The 16,149-nt window shown below is 48.6% G+C and overlaps 1 protein-coding gene across 2 annotated transcripts in view; it reads left to right on the top strand.

Annotated features, from left to right (window-relative positions):
- Positions 1–16,149, top strand: part of CIB4 (calcium and integrin binding family member 4) — a 66,053-nt gene that overhangs the window by 11,053 nt on the left and 38,851 nt on the right. The window contains exons 1-3 of one of the 2 annotated variants that reach the window (XM_043916324.1): positions 3,737–3,841; positions 4,268–4,302; positions 14,279–14,375. In XM_043916324.1, the coding sequence (XP_043772259.1) occupies positions 3,788–3,841; positions 4,268–4,302; positions 14,279–14,375 (186 nt within the window). In that variant the 5' untranslated portion in view covers positions 3,737–3,787. Of the gene's footprint in view, positions 1–3,736; positions 3,842–4,267; positions 4,303–14,278; positions 14,376–16,149 lie in introns of those variants that run through there. The other variant, XM_043916325.1, reaches the window with a different exon arrangement.

Genomic DNA, 16,149 nt, shown 5'->3' with positions numbered 1-16,149 from the left:
GTTATTGATATTTCTCTCGGCAATCTTGATTCCAGCTTGTGCTTCATCCAGCCCAGCGTTTCTCCTGATGTACTCTGCATATAAGTTAAATAAGCAGGGTGACAATATACAGCCTTGATGTACGCCTTTCCTCATTTGGAACCAGTCTGTTGTTCCATGTCCCGTTCTAACTGTTGCTTCCTGACCTGCATACAGATTTCTCAAGAGGCAGGTCAGGTGGTCTGGTATTCCCATCTGTTGAAGAATTTTCCAGAGTTTGTTGTGGTCCGCACAAAGACTTTGGCATAGTCAATAAAGCAGAAACAGGTGTTTTTCTGGAAATCTCTTGCTTTTTTGATGATGCAACAGATGTTGGCAATTTGATCTCTGGTTCCTCTGCCTTTTCTAAATCCAGTTTGAACATCTGTAAGTTCATGGTTCACGTACTGTTGAAGCCTGGCTTGGAGAATTTTGAGCATTACTTTACTAGCATGTGAGATGAGTGCAATTGTGGGGTAGTTCGAGCATTCTTTGGCATTGCCTTTCTTTGGGATTGGAATGAAAACTGACCTTTTCCAGTCCTGTGGCCACTGCTGAGTTTTCCAAATTTGCTGGCATATTGAGTTCAACACTTTCACAGCATCATCTGTTCATTTACACCCTTTTCAGAATCCCTGCCAAAGAGCAGTTTGAGAGATTTAACTGGCTGGAGGAAGGTAAGGATGCTGGTTGATTAGTGTACTGAGGCAGAATTGCATGGGGATTTTTCTTTCTTTCTTTTTTAAGGAGCATGGGCTTTTATCTCTTGGGCAGATGAGGTGGCATGTAGAAAAGCATTTTGGAATTACAAAGCAATGCAATGCAAATGTAAGATGACATTCTTATGGTTACTATTGTTAATTGTAGGAACCAGTGAAAGCCCTTTCTAGGTTGAGAGCCTGTGTGTAGGGAGGGGTGGAGTGGGCAGGAGTTGGGAAAGGGTCATGTGAGGGCATGAAAACTAAAGGAGAGAGGAAGGTAGCAGAGTTTGCAAACCTTGGTTACCTGTGTGTGAAGTGAGGCAGAGACATTTTTGTGATTTCTGGCATATTTCTTCATCACCTGTCTAATTATTTACTTAATATTTTGCTTTAGATTGTCTCCTATTTTCACCAGGTAATATTTGTAAAGGCAACATATCACAGTTATACATGGCAAGTGAAAGTGTTAGTCGCTCAGTCATGTCTGACTCTCTGGGACCCAATGGACTGTAGCCCACCAGGCTCCTCTGTCCATGGAATTCTCCAGGCAAGAATGCTGGAGGGTTGCCATTCCCTTCTCCAAAGGATCTTCCCACCCCAGGGATTGAACCCAGGTCTCCTGCATTGCAGACAGATTCTTTACTGTCTGAATCACTAGGGAAGCCTGCATCTTTTCCAAAGTGGAGGAAACAGTATAAATAAATGTAAGGAAAGCCAAACAGTGTCATTAAGTTCTAGCTGGATGTCGTTGCTTTCTGGGTCTGGAAAACTCCCCAGACTTAGCCTGGTTCCCTCTCCCTGTGGCTCAGGTCTCCGCTCAGATGGCCCCTCCTCAGGAAGCCTCTCCTGCCCACCCTTAATTCTTGCTTTATTTCTCTCATAGCCCTATCACAATCAAAGAGATTGTTAGTTTCCCCATGGGCCTCTGATTCCATCAAGGTAGGGCCTTGTCTGTCTGGCTTAATCATTCTGTCTCATTGCCTGGCTCAATAAAGAGTTGAGTAAGTAAGCCACACTGTGGAGCTTGTGGGATCTTAGTTCCCCGATCAGTTCCCCCTGCAGTGAAAGTGCAGAGTCCTAACCACCGGACCACCAGGGAATTCCCTCCAGTATGTTTTTGCTCTCCTTGTAGTGTGGACCAACCAGGTGTTAAAGGCACATGCCAGTGCCTGCTGCCACTTGCACCTCCTAGGACAGGAGGGCTGAGAGAGACTTGAGAAGGAAGCAGCCTTCTGGGGTGCAGCCCGGCAGCCCCCCTGGCTCCCAGTCAGAACTGGGGAGTCCCACAGGCCTGCAACCTCAATCCAGGCTTCAGATCCTCCTTTGGCCCCTGGCCAGCCAAGTGACCCCACAGCATCACAGAACCTTGACAACTTCCATCTTCCCCAGAACTCTGTGAGGACGACGAGGGACAGTCACTATGGACACACACTAGTGAAAGAAGCTGCTCAACAAACGAGAATAGAAGCTCAGACAGTTTACCAGAAGATGAGATGTGATTACTGACTGTGTCTGCTCACACCCTACCCTTTCTTTCAGGCCCAACTATAAAAGTAATAATATTGTTTCCCCTTTAATGAGAATTTATTGTGTCAGGTACCTTTCTAAATTAGAGGTTTGTATGTCTATCATTTGATTTTAGCCTTGCAATAATACTGTAAAATAGAGATTTATTATTCCCATTTTACAGATGGGGGAACTGAGGCTCAGAGTAGTTTTATGACTTGCCCAAGGGGATGCAGCAAGAATGAAGCAAACAGCCCACATTAACCATGACATTGTAACAACCACCTAAATGCCACCACCTACACATAGATTTCCTGCCTAGGGTTCTCCTCTTCTAAATACTCATATTTCATATTACCTCTCTGATGACATCTACCCAATCTCCCATGGTGTGTGTGTGTGTAGGTCTGTGTGTGTGGCAAATATTCATTCCTTGAAGGCTGAGACCACATTCACCCGTCTCTTTCAGGGTCAAGCTGAGCACCTGGCATCCTGTAGGTACTTCACTTGTGTTTGTCTAGTAAATAAGGACTGAAGGTTCTTGGGTTTTTTCTGCCAGTCTCCATCTCCAGGGAGGGCAGATGACGAAGAATGAGCAGTCACATTTCCAGAGACATAAACTAGCTCCATGAGAAAGCTTCTGAACTGTTTACCTGGGAAGGTGTGTGGAATGACGTGGGTACAAGGACCAGGAAGCTAACACTGGCACTGAGACAGGAGGGGATGGCTTTGGAAAAATTCTCCTGGACAGCAATACTGAGGTCTGTGCTAGACTTCATCTTTCTAGATTCACTTTCCACTCTGCTCTCCATCCCCACGGGAGATCGAAAGAAGTGGAGGGGGTGGTACAGGGGTACTGATTCCATGTGTGTTGGGCCAGGACTGGTAGCGGCTCTGTGGTTACTAGCCTGGATTCTGTGCGATCCTGGGTGGTTTCCACACACCCTGACCTTGTCTTTGGAGGGTCCCTTTAATAGACCCTCGTCATATCATCCTGATTTGATTGTGCCCCTGGCTTCTTCAGAGAGAGGATGGATGGGGTGGAATGCCCTTTACTGTGCTCTTTGGGCCACTTCTTGATGTCAGAATCTATGCTTACTCATCTCTGTGTTCCTACACCTGGCATAGTCCTTGGGCCGTGGTTCTAATAGCTAACACTTATTGAAAGCTTATTATGTACAAGGCAGTTTCCCGTATTGACTCAAATAATCCTCACCATAATCCCATGACCATCATCCTCAGTTTTCAGATGAGGAAACTGAGACACAGAGAGGTTGAGTGGTTTGCCCAGGGACGCATGTCTTGTCAGCCTTTGGCAGATCTGGAAGGTTGGCTCATGACTTTTGAACCTGCTACTGGACTGCCTTTCTGTTCGCTGTTTTGGGGATGATGTCCATTAGCCTCTGGAACCAAAAGAATCTATTTCTTTGCTCACTCAGGGACTCAGGTAGAATGGGCAGAAGGCGGAATGCAGGTTGCCATGGCAACCGATTACTTGGTGCACAGCTGGTGAGCCCTTGGGGCTGAGGTTCTGTGCTGGCAGAGAGAAGGGTGGGGTTGGCATGGGGCAATGTCTGAGGTACCAGATGCACTGGGAGGATTTGGAAGAATACCAGGTGGGTAGATCAGGCAGGAGATTCTGGGCAGTGGTGGGAGCTTCCTGAGGCAGGTGGGAGGGGTGGGAAAACTCTCACTGTGGTCCCTGCCTTCACTAAACCTACATCCAAGTGACCCAGACTGGCCCTCAGAGGGCCACTCCCCATTTGTTTCCTGCTCCAGATCCCAGGGTTTTCGCCTTGTCTCTGATCCTTTCTGCAGGTCTGTACCACTGTGCTCCCTCCCAAGGCCATCAGAGATGGGGCACTGTTTCCTCCTCTGCCACCACCTCGGGCATTTGCTGCTGCGGGCTGGGAGCCTCCATTCCCTGGTTGTTCAATGAGAGCTTCAGCTTTTCCTCCCAACCCCTGAAGTTGCCTACTCCCCAGAGTGTCAGGGCAGGGCTGGATGGAGTGGGCAAGTCACCTGTCTGTGGTTTGTTGCAGGCCTTGACCTTCTTGACCAGGAATGAAATCCTGTGGTGAGTAGAGGGGGCCCCCTTTCCCTCCCCTTGGAGCTGAAATCTTACCCTGGTACAGCCTGACTCTGGTCCCTGAATGTGGTCCCTGCTCAGAGCTACAGAGTCCTGGAGACGAGGCTGGTAGCAGACAGGCAGAGACAGACCCCAGTCCTGGAGGGTCCAAGGTCATGATTCCCAGGGCCTGACTACAGTGGAGTGAAATGTCAGGCTGTAGGTTGCTGTGGAATCCATGGCAAGGCTTCTTCATAGAACCGCAGAGGTGGACAGGGCCTCCTGGGATGATGAGGACAAGGAGGAGAGGACTTAGGAAACAGGTCTGCAGCGCATGCAGCTACGTGGTCCTCTAGCTGGGTAAAGCTGATGCCCCGCTGAATCTCTCTTAGTCCTCCCTTCCCTCCCAAGCTTTGCTTCACTACCTCCCAGCACAGTGGGTGCAATAGTGGGCAGTCCACCCCCTGTTGTTATGCTGGTGATGCCCAGAGAGGAAGGCTCTGGGCCAAGACAGCCAACACGAGGATCTCACATGGGACCAGAGAGGGAGTAGACAGCATAAGAGACGTGAGAGCACACAGCCTGGGCCAGGTGCTCATGAAAAACTTGTTAGAGAAGGAAAGGGGGTCTCTAGGGCATTGCTGGTGGGGTGAAGGGAGGTTGGAGTGAGGAGACTGCCCTGAGACCCACAGAACCCTCTTGCCTCTTTGTCTCTGCTGGACTCTCCCTCCCCAGGTAACACCCAGCCTGGAAGCTGCACTTCCCACGCAGGGTCCCAGGCAGCACAACAATTCTGCCACAAGCATGAGACTCTCCTGGCACAGGGTGGGGGCTGATGAGTATCCAGGGCACAGGAAGTGATGGCGACCAGGAATAGTCACTGGGTTACATCGCTTTCCTTTTAAAACGAGTGTTTGCTCATTTTAGAAATAAAAATATGACAAAACTCTATATCCTACTACTTATACTTCTCATTGATAGTTTCTAAAAAAGGAACACTTGCATAAAAATGAAATAAAAATTGAAAAGTAATATGTGAGCATGGCCAGAAAATTCAAATAGCATAAATGTTCTAAAAGAAAAGTAAGCGTCTCCCTCCTTCCCAGGCCTTCTCCCTGATGATAACTCTTGTTCACAGTTGGTTTCTCATCAAGGCTTCCAGAAAAAATTTTCATAGATAGAACTACATAAATATCCTTCAAAAATTTTATCCCATTCACACTGCAGCATTTACCAATTTGTAATGTAGCATTATACTGTTCTGGATCTTTTTTCAAGTTTTCATGTTGGCTATCTTTGAAGGGGACGACAGAGGATGAGACGGCTGAATGGCATCACCGACTCAATGGGTATGAGTTTGAGCAAACTCCGGGAGTTTGTGATGGACAGGGAGGCCTGGCGTGCTGCGATTCATGGGGTCGCAAAGAGTCGGACATGACTGAGTGACTGAACTGAACTGAAATGAACTGATCTTTACATAAAGCACATAGAAATCTGTTTCATTCTTTATAATGACTATGGGACATTCTTTCCTATAGAGGAAATATCATTCATCTTACAACCTCCCCCCATAACATACATTTAAGTTGTTTATGACTTTTAGTTCTATCAATAATGCTATAGTAAACATTTATGTAAAAATAGCTTATTCAATTGATAAGCTTTTGTCTTTTTTTTTTTTTTGAAATAGAAAAACATATCTTTCAAAATAGACAACAGTAGTAATAATCACATGGTTCAGTTCAGTTCAGTCGCTCAGTCATGTCCGACTCTTTGCGACCCCATGAATCGCAGCACGCCAGGTCTCCCTGTCCATCACCAACTCCCAGAGTCCACCCAAACCCATGTCCATCGAGTCAATGAAGCCATCCAGCCATCTCATCCTCTGTCGTCCCCTTCTCCTCCTGCCCCCAATCCCTCCCAGCATCAGGGTCTTTTCCAATGAGTCAGTTCTTTGCATCAGGTGGCCAAAATATTGGAGTTTCAGCTTCAGCACCAGTCCTTCCAATGAATATTCAGGACTGATCTCCTTTAGGATGCACTGGTTGGATCTCCTTGCAGTCCAAGGGACTCTCAAGAGTCTTCTCCAGCACCACAGTTCAAAAGCATCAATTCTTCGGCACTCAGCTTTCTTCACAGTCCAACTGTCACATCCATACATGACCACTGGAAAAACCATAGCCTTGACTAGACAGACCTTTGTTGGCAAAGTAATGTCTCTGCTTTTTAATATGCTGTCCAGGTTGGTCATAACTTAATTGATAAGCTTTTGAATTGTGGTGCTGCAGAAAACTCTTGAGAGTCCCTTGGACTGCAAGGAGATCAAACCAGTCAATCCTAAAGGAAATCAACCCTGAATATTCATTGGAAGCACTGATGTTGAAGCTCCAATACTTTGACCACCTGATGCAAACAGCCAACCTGCTTTTGAATTGAGGTGCTGGAGAAGACTCTTGAGAATCCCTTAGACAGCAAGGAGATCAAACCAGTCAATTCTAAAGGAAATCAACCCTGAATATTCATTGGAAGGACTGATGCAGAAGCACCAATATTTTGGCCACCTAAGGCAAAGAACCAACTCATTGGAAAAGACCCTGATGCTGGGAAAGATAGAAGGCAAAAGGAGAAGAGGGTGACAGAGGATAAGATGGTTAGATAGCATCACCAACTCAATGGACATTAACTTGAGCAAACTCCGGGAAAGTGGAGGACTGGGAAGCCTGGCGTGCTGCAGTCCCTAGGGTTGCAAAGAGTTGGACATGACTTAGCAACTGAACAAAAACAAAGCTTATTCAAAAAGTGAGCATAAATCCATAGGAGAGATTTCTAGCTGTAGAAATGGTGGGCAAAGCGTGGACATGTCTAAAATGTTAACAGGAAAGACAGGATTGTTCTGCAGTAATTTATTCTCTCTCTACTTCAGCATGACCATGCCTGATCCTCTTTCCATCTAGAAAGTTCAAGGATTCTCAGATGGTCTTCTCTAGATCTCTAGGGTCCCTCACATGTGCCCCATCTCCACCACCAATGTGGTATTCTCTATTGGCCTTTGAGAAAGATGTTCTGGTAGGGAGCTGTCCTTAGGGACTCCTTCTTTCTGAACTGCCCACACAGGCCATGAGGCAGCCCCTGCCTACCTCCTGTTTGACACCTCTCTCCACCCCTATTGAAAGTGAGCCCTTCATGGGAGGGGCCTCACCTCATTTTTTTGTACTGGGGAGGCAGGTCCCAGTGAGTGAGGCCAGCAAAGGCTCCACTTCAGCCCAACTTCTCTAACCAACTTCTCTCAAATCCATCTCTAGCCAATCCTGTCTTTTGTCAGTGCCATGCCTAAGCATGAGGTCCCGGTGCCTGCCCCTCGGGTAGCCTCTGCCCATGAGACTCCCACCCCTTGGGCTCTAGAAGAACAGAACGGGTCAGTGCTGGAGGAGGGATGGGGATGCCAATGCTCCAGGAAGGCAGAGAGGAGGTGCAGTGGCTGAGTGTCTACTCTCTTTGTGTTTCACCATCATGGAGACTTTCAACTGAGGTGGAGCAGAACAAGCATGAAGTGGGGACAAAAATGCTAAGATGGGTGGGGTGATACCAGGGAGAGCTCTTTGCTGCTTCAAACCAAGGTGAGTCTCCAGATTAGGAAGACCACACTCTGGGGAGCAGCTGAGGGTGTGGAACAGCTGCCAGGAGCTGTGAAGAACAGAAGAGAACAGGGGAAGGACTAGAAGCCTGCTTCAGGAAGGGAAAGACACTTTGACCTGGCCATTGCACTTAAATCAAGAGGGCATGGATGAAATAAATGTGGATGGACGCATCCATCAGTGGCACTGTCCTTAGAGAGAAGGAGAAGTTTTATGTTGGGTGTTGATTAGTATCTCCAAGGTATATTGTAAAGTTAAAAAAGCAATGTGCCAGAGCTTCCAGTGAACATGGAGAATTGAGCATTTTCTTTTCTTTATTTTCCCTACTAAAAAGACAACTAGAATTAGAAAAAAAGAAAGAAAGAAACCCATAAGGGAGAACTCAAGAGATGAAAGCCGATGAGAGAGATCAAAAATTTCCAAAGTGGAAAGCAAAGAGATCCACGATACAGACTTAGAGCTGAAAGTTGAAAGCAGATTGCTTGAAAACAGGGATTGGGATGATGGAATTAAGGGCCCAGAAAGGCTCAGGAACCTCCAAATGCCAGGATGAAGGCTCAGGTGAAAACAAAAAGATGACATTATATGATTTCTCCTCTTGCCCTGCAATCCACTCAGCACCCCTTGCCCAGCCCAGCAGAGGACAGGAGCTCACCATGTGGGGAGAGCTAGCCTTGTAGGCTTCTGACTCAGGACCACCAGGAACAGAGGTGTGCACGAATGAGCTGCCAGTCAGCTCGTTACAGACTTGGCAATTGCACATGAATTGAAAGCTGAGAGATACTACATATTTGAAGGAAAAAAATTTTAAAGCCTACGTTAATTTATTTCAGGACACCAGAGGTATTTAGAAGATCCTAAGAACATCCACAGAGGAAGAAAACAGAATACATACAGAGGATCAGGAAGTAGAATGATTTTAGACTTGTGCTGGAAGACGGTGGCTAAACACCTTCAAAAATCAAAGGAAAAAATTCCAATGCAGGATTAAGTCATAGCTAAACTATTAATCAAGAGTGAAGGTGAAACAATATTTTTTGACATGTGAATTCTAAAAACAATTACCTCATGCACCTTATTTCAGGCAGCTTCTGCAGTGTCCATTAATATTAATAAGTAAAGTAAGTTCTTCATTAAAATTAGAGAGTAAACTAAGAAAAAGAATTCCCTGATAGCTCAGCTGGTAAACAATCTGCCTGCAAGGCAGGAGACCCTGGTTCGATTCCTGGGTAGGAAAGATCCTCTGGAGAAGAGATAGGCTACCTACTCCAGTATTTTTGGTCTTCCCTGGTGGTTCAGATGGTAAAGAATCTGCCTACAATGCTGGAGACCTGCGTTCAATCCCTGGGTTGGGAAGATCCCGTGGAGAAGGGAACAGCTACCACTACAGTATTCTGGCCTGGAGAATTCCATGGACTGTGTAGTCCATGGCGTCGCAAAGAGCTGGACACAACTGAGCAACTTTCACTTTCAAACTAAGGAAAAAAGAAGACGTAAGAACCAGAAAACAGAGGACTGCAATACAATGGAATTTCAAAAATGACCGTGAAGAGAAACCCAAGGATGACAATGCAGCAGGCATGAAAAGTAATGAAGCCAGATTAGAATTAAGGAGGAATTCCAGGAGTGATATCCCCAAGAAAACAAAATTAACCTGGATGATGGATGATGTAAGGTATATAAACACATGAAGAGGAACTTCACAGTTCTGCAGAAAGTTTAAAAATGAAATAATAATAGAAACACTGAAACCTAAGCAAAAGTAAAACAAAGTGATTATTAGCTCTGGGAAAAACAAAGAGTCTTGCAAGAAAGAAAATGTAATCATGTTGTATTAGGGAACTCAGCTGTGAGCAATGTTTGAATAATACATATATAATATGTAATAATACATACATATGACAATAATATAAATACTGAATCTTGATTCAGGAAAATCATTTTATATTGAGATATTAGGGGAAGAAGTAGTATATATGTGCTGTGCTGAATCACTCAGTCATGTCTGACTCTTTGCAACTCCATGGATTGTAGCCTACCAGGCTCCTCTGTCCATGGGGATTCTCCAGGCAAGAATACTGGAGTGGCTTGCTATGCCCTCCTCAAGGGGATCTTCTCAACCCAGGGACTGAACCAAGGTCTCCCAATTTGTAGGCAGATTCTTCACCACCTGAGCCACCAAGAAAGCCGGAAGTAGTTTATAGGTAGAGATAAATTCTCTCTTTCTTAACAGTAAGAGGTCACAAAATAAAAGTCTGCAATGAAAAAATACCAAGTGGCAGTATCAGCACCATCTCTAGAAATACTATGCAAATATTAAGGAAAAACCAAGAGAAATAGAAAAACATTTTTTAAAAAAAATTTCAGCCTCTAGAGATCAGAGGTAAAGAGGTGGTATAGAATACTGTGTATTAATAATATTAATTATAGTGCTGTTGGCTTTTTAAAACCTATTTCACTCTTACTTTGGTAAACTAGACTGGTACATATTTTACTTTTAGTAAAATAAAGGGCTGTATATGCATGCACATGTACATACACACAGAGAATATCTTAGGAAGGATACACGCACACATGTAAGCTGATCCTAGGTTAACTCCTTGGAGGGACAGGAGCACGGATTACATTAGGGTTAGTTTCGATGCCTTGTCTGTAAAGGGAAGGGGCAGCTTTGATATGGCTTCCCAGCAACACTGGCTGTGGCTCAGGGGGCAGATGGCATGTGATGCTCAGGGGAGAGAGCAGACACCCTGGGCTGCCAGGGCTAAATTGAGCCATACTAAGCCCTGATCACTTCTGAACAAGTTTCCAACATCACCTCTGACACGGTGTTGTGATTTTCCTATGAACGTGACAAAGAAATGTGGCTTGGATGACAGTACATCTGGATGGATTTAGCCAGTTGAAAAAAAAAGTATCCAAGAGACTGATAAACAGGGGAGCAGGGTGGCTCTGCCCTTGTCTAACGCTTTCCCACCTTCTTATCTGTGACTTGCATGGGACAAAAAGGCCTGGTCACTGGATCCGCAGATGACACCTAATGGGAGGGGCAGACCACATGTGACAGCTTCTTCCTCATCAGGGCTGCCTTGACTCAGCTCTCTAAGAAGGGGTCTGTCCACCCTAAATGTCTAACCTGTGGGAGCCTTCTTTCACATCCCATTGGTCTCTGAAAGAGCAGGGTCCCCTTCATCCTCAGCTTCCAGGTTAGCCCTCTCTGACTCTGGTTAAATTGCTGCTAAATTGCCCCCGCCTTCCAGATGTCTCTATGGGATCAGTGCACAAGCCCTTTGGGGCCCCTTATCTTAACCTGAGGCTCTGGACCCTGAGTCTGGGACCCTGACTGTCTGGGACATGACCTCAGGGCACATGTGGCTTCCTTTAGATCTCCATGGCTGAGCCTGGGTCAGCCTGACTCAGTTTGAGCAATTTCAGGGTACATTACATTGCTCAGAGATGGCTCCTGACAGGATCTTGGGCTGGATGCAGGTCTGGTAAACGGGATCCTGAAGCTTTGCCCCAGTTCCTGCTAAGGCTAATCTGACCATCGGGCCCCTGGATCCTCTGAGCAGCCTTGAGGTCCCCAAACTTGCCCGTCTCCATGCCTTGTCCTGGCTGTTAGCTCCTGGTCCACCTGGAGTGCCAGAAGGTCAGCAGGCAGAGGCTTGCTTCCTAGAAGTCAAAGGCCACAGTCTGAGGTTCAACTTTTTCACTTACTTGCTGTGTGACCTTGAGTGAATTTCTTACCCTCGCTGAGTCCCAGTTTTCACACATACAAAAAGTATGTACTCAACCTAATTGTTATTAGGTCAGTTAGATGATCAGATTTGCATAGGAATTAAAGCAGTGCCTGGCACAGAGGTCGGTGCTGAGACTGTGGTAGCTGTCATTTTCATGGCATTTTCATCTCCTTTTTGTGAATGAGGAAACCAGCTCAAAGAAATGAAGCTATTTGCCCAAAGTCACACAGCTTGGAACCAGTAGATCATAGAACCAAAAGTTAGCTATCTTTCCAGGCTAGAGATGAGGCCATTCATAAAATACCTGCAGGCCACTCAGTGTTGAAAGGGACAATTGACCCCTGGGATGGGGGTGAAGCCCAGGTCGGGGAGCCCAGACTGGGATGGAAGGGGTATAATTGGAGACTTTCACTGGAGCTGTGTTCTCAGTCCTACCCGTTCAATACAAACACAGAAGCACGTAGAACCTATAGTTGCCTGCGCTGACACTAGCCTTGAATGAGACTCTCTAGAGCTGATCCTTTCATAAGCTCCCTGTGTGCTTCTGATGTGGGACCCACCCAGTCGAAAAAGGCTAAACTGGAGGGTCTCAGAGTCAAGGGATGGACAGGATGCAGAGAAGGGTACAGAATTCCCGAACTGGAGGATGGAGGGAGCTAGCTGAGATTCACTGTACAGAGGGGACGCGGCAGATCCAAGGTCCTGCAGAGTCACAGCAGAGGAGCTGGTCTCCCCCTGTCTCAGCCTCCCCGCCCGCAGACAGCCCCTCCCCTTGTCTGGCTAGGTGTGGAAGGGAGATGCAGCTTGGGCTGCTTGCTTTCTGGCAGGCGAGATGTGTGAGCTTTTCAAATGGCTTTGACTTTTGAGTCCATTAGTGATTAATTCCGAGTTCCACTTAGAGCCAGCTGATCCATATTTGGAGGAGAACATTTTGTGGCAAGCCGAGAAGCAGCCACGATTCATCTGCGGGCAGCCCACCCACTCAGCGGCCTGGGAAGACACGAAGTCTGGGCAGGGCCCTCCCCACGGTACCCCCTCCCCAGAAGGCTCTCCAGGGCAGGGAGAGGGTGCTGAGAGTCTTTCACCTGGGACCTTTTAGAGGTGGGCAGCACAGCCCGAGGAGCCTGGCTTAGGGTTCAGAACCCCCTTGACCCCTTCCAAGCTGAATGACCTGAGGCAGACCCCTTCAACTCTCTGAGCCTTGGTCTCCACATGTGTAGACATCATCACCCCTATATCTATCCCACAGGGTTGCTGTGAAGATTCATTGAGATAATATGGTTGAATGCACTAGGCACAAAGAGCTTAAAAAACAAGAAGCCAGTGACAACAGCAGCAGGGGTTCCTTCTCTTTCCACCCCCCAAACCCCCCTCCCCCTGCCCACAGCCCTCCTGAGACCTCCCTCTCTGGGCTCCTGGGGAAAGAGCTCTGGCATCTGCAGCTCTGGCTTCTTGCTCACCCCTGTGTGACCTTAGGCAAGGCGAGTATTTTACCTCCTTGAGTCTCAGTTTCCTTCTCTGTAAGGAAGAGATAATGGTCCCTTCCTTGCAAGGTGGTTCTGTAGGTTCCACCAGAAATGTCCACACAAGTTGGCAGCGTGCGGCAGGTACTCCTAGTGAAGGGCCAGAGGGTGTCAACCATACAGGTGCCTGGCCTCAGAGAATTATTTAAAATTAATAAAACATACTGAAAGTCAGTCTGCTTTTTTATCACCCCACCCTAGCAATTCTAACAATGACAGTTATCAAATGCTCCTTGGGGCTAGGGGCAGACCACTGCCAGCGCCCCCTCCCCTGGAGGCCACTGGACACCTCCCCACCCCCACCCTGGGTATGATGGCTTTCCTCTCTCCTCGCTGTCCTTCAGTGTCCCCACCCCATCTTTTCCTGGAGACTATCTCCCTTCACCCATTCTACACCCCACTTTTCAGCTCCCTCCCCAACCCCTTACAAGGTTAATATGGTCCACGCTCCAGAATGTGGGTGGGGAAGGCTCCAGCAAGAGGGCCCTGCTCTCCCGGCCTGGGGCAGAGTTCCCTCCTACCCTCTGCCTCGCAGCGCCAACACGGCCATTCATTCCCTCCTCTGCCTGCCTGTCCCTCACAAGCCAAATCCCCTGGAGCGGGAGGAGGCCTGCACACAGACATTGATTACTGGATCGATGAGGACAGTTGTTCAGTCCCATCGTCTGGATCCAGCTCACTGGCCTCGGATGGCTGTGTGGTTTGCTGGCTGCTTGGCCACACCCATGGAGTGACCTCTTTTCCCTGGGACGAGGGTGGGGCTGGACAGATGGCTTGGGGTGGCATCCTGGCTTCCCCCAAGGCCCTGCTGGTTCCTCCATTCGTAAAGGAGGGACTGAAGGATGGGAGGGCGGAAGTCCTTTCCAGTGCACTTGTAGATTACGTTCAGGCTACAGAGCATATTGGCTTATCTTTGCATCCCCCACAGCGCATGCGCTGGGCACGCTGGAGCCCCAGGCATGTTTCTGGAAGGGCAGGATGATTTATAACTACCAAATGTGTGTCAATCAATCCTCCAAAGGGAGCCCGCAGGAGGCAGGGGGCCCGCTGGTCCCCAGCCTCAGCCCGCCCCTGCCTCTCTCCTCAGCATCCACGACTCCTTCCTGAAGCTCTGTCCCCCCGGGAAGTACTACAAGGAGGCCACGCTGACCGTGGACCAAGTCAGCTCCCTGCCAGCCCTAAGGGTGAGTCCAGGGGGCGGGGCGGAAGGGGTGGGGCCGCGTCACCGCGATCAGCTGAGTCTCGGGAAGAGCTGGTCTCAGTGTGCTCACCTGTGAAATGGGTGGAGGTGCGGGGTGGCTGGGATCCCGTGTGCTCCCTGAGACCCGTGTACCCCCACAGGCTGTGCTTTGCTCCAGTTGTCAGTGACCCCCACTCCCAATCTCCTAGGGACCATCCTTGAGCACTGGCTTCTGTTGTAAAAAGACCCTGCCCTTCCCCCAGGGCGCCTGGAAGAGCCCAGAGGTGCACAATAAAGGGCTCCCTAATCGCTCCTGAAATTTTAATTAAACTTTGTGCAAAGAGGCAGCGTCATATGAACAAATCACAGCGGTGTCAGACTTGCTGATTTTTCATTTGGGTCTCGGCAGAATAATGGTTTGAAAGTGTCATTGTACAATGAAAGTCCATCTTCATTTCTGTCTGAAACAAAACTGGCCCTGAGAGCTGTGGGCACCTCTTTAAAGAGGGCCCCGGGAGGTGGGTGCAGGGATGGGAGTGGGGGTTGGAGGGATCCTGAGGAAGAGACCACAGAGGGGTTGGGGGGAGGGGAAAGGGGCAGCCCCTCCCCAGTGACAGACCTGTTCTAGGGCAGAAACAGAGAAGGAACACAGAGCCTGGGGCTTGCAATAGAGACTGGAGCCTAGAAGACAAGGAAACCAACAGCTGGGAAGAGGGAGGGGGAGGGGATGAGGTGAGCTGAGAGCAGAATCCTCAACAAGGTGACATCCCTAGAAAATGTCCCAACTACAAAATGGGGACCCTGTCCTCTTGGGAGCCCCGACTCACACAGACACAGCCCTGCACATCCCCACACCCACAAACACTCCTGCTTGAGGTGGGGAACATCTCTCTAAGACCTAGACTATCCACACAGGGAGCCGGGGTGAGGGGCACCCAAAGGCCAAGCTGAATGGGGAGCTTCTGCCCTGTCCTCCAGGATGGGGGACAGTGTCACAGGTCAGTCCCAGAGTACCCAAATGCTAGGCTTGGGGGGGAAAAAAAAAGACTTGTAAACTGCCAGTCTAATCACTGTCAAATGCTCTCCACTCTGATTTTATCCTTTGGATAACTGAGTCCCCAACAGGGGAACAACTCACGCAGGGCCACGTGACACTGCAGAACCTGGAAGTCAGACAGGATTCTGACCCACGGGCCAGGCCTCCACTTCTAATCAGGGCTTGGCTCTGACATGTGCCTGGGACTGCCAGGCGCCCTAGGGAGCAGTTGGCAAAGACCCGCCCTGGAGGGCTGGCACAGAGGGTGTTGTGTGACCCGTGGCCCCAGCACTCTGCATGGACCCAGCACACCACAATCACGCCTAGGGGCTCTGATCTGAGCCCCAGAGGAGCAAGCACTGGACTGGATCAGAGGGCTGGGTCCAGGCCCAGCTCCATCACACTCCATGGATGACACATCTCTCCTCTAAGTTTAATCTCCTGTCTGTACAATATGCACACCCTGTACGTGTAACAGACCTGGCAGGGATGAGCCATGGTCCTCTGCACCCTCTGTTTTGTTCCCCATCCTCTCTTTTCTTCCACCTGGGGGCTGGGCTGGAGCTCCAAGGCTGGAGAAAACGGAGGAGGGGCAGATGACAGGAGCACACTGCTCATGACCCCGGGTGGTCTGGGGTCTACTTGACCTCAGGCTCATCATCTGGCAGTCAAGGGCTGGGCGCTGATGCAGCAAGAATGTGAGACTGCTGTAAAGTGCTGCAATGCGTGAGGGTCTGGGGGC

This window comes from Cervus elaphus, chromosome 11, assembly GCF_910594005.1.
Source record: "Cervus elaphus chromosome 11, mCerEla1.1, whole genome shotgun sequence".
NCBI classification, from domain to species: domain Eukaryota; kingdom Metazoa; phylum Chordata; class Mammalia; order Artiodactyla; family Cervidae; genus Cervus; species Cervus elaphus.
This window is presented reverse-complemented; position numbering and strand designations above follow the sequence as displayed.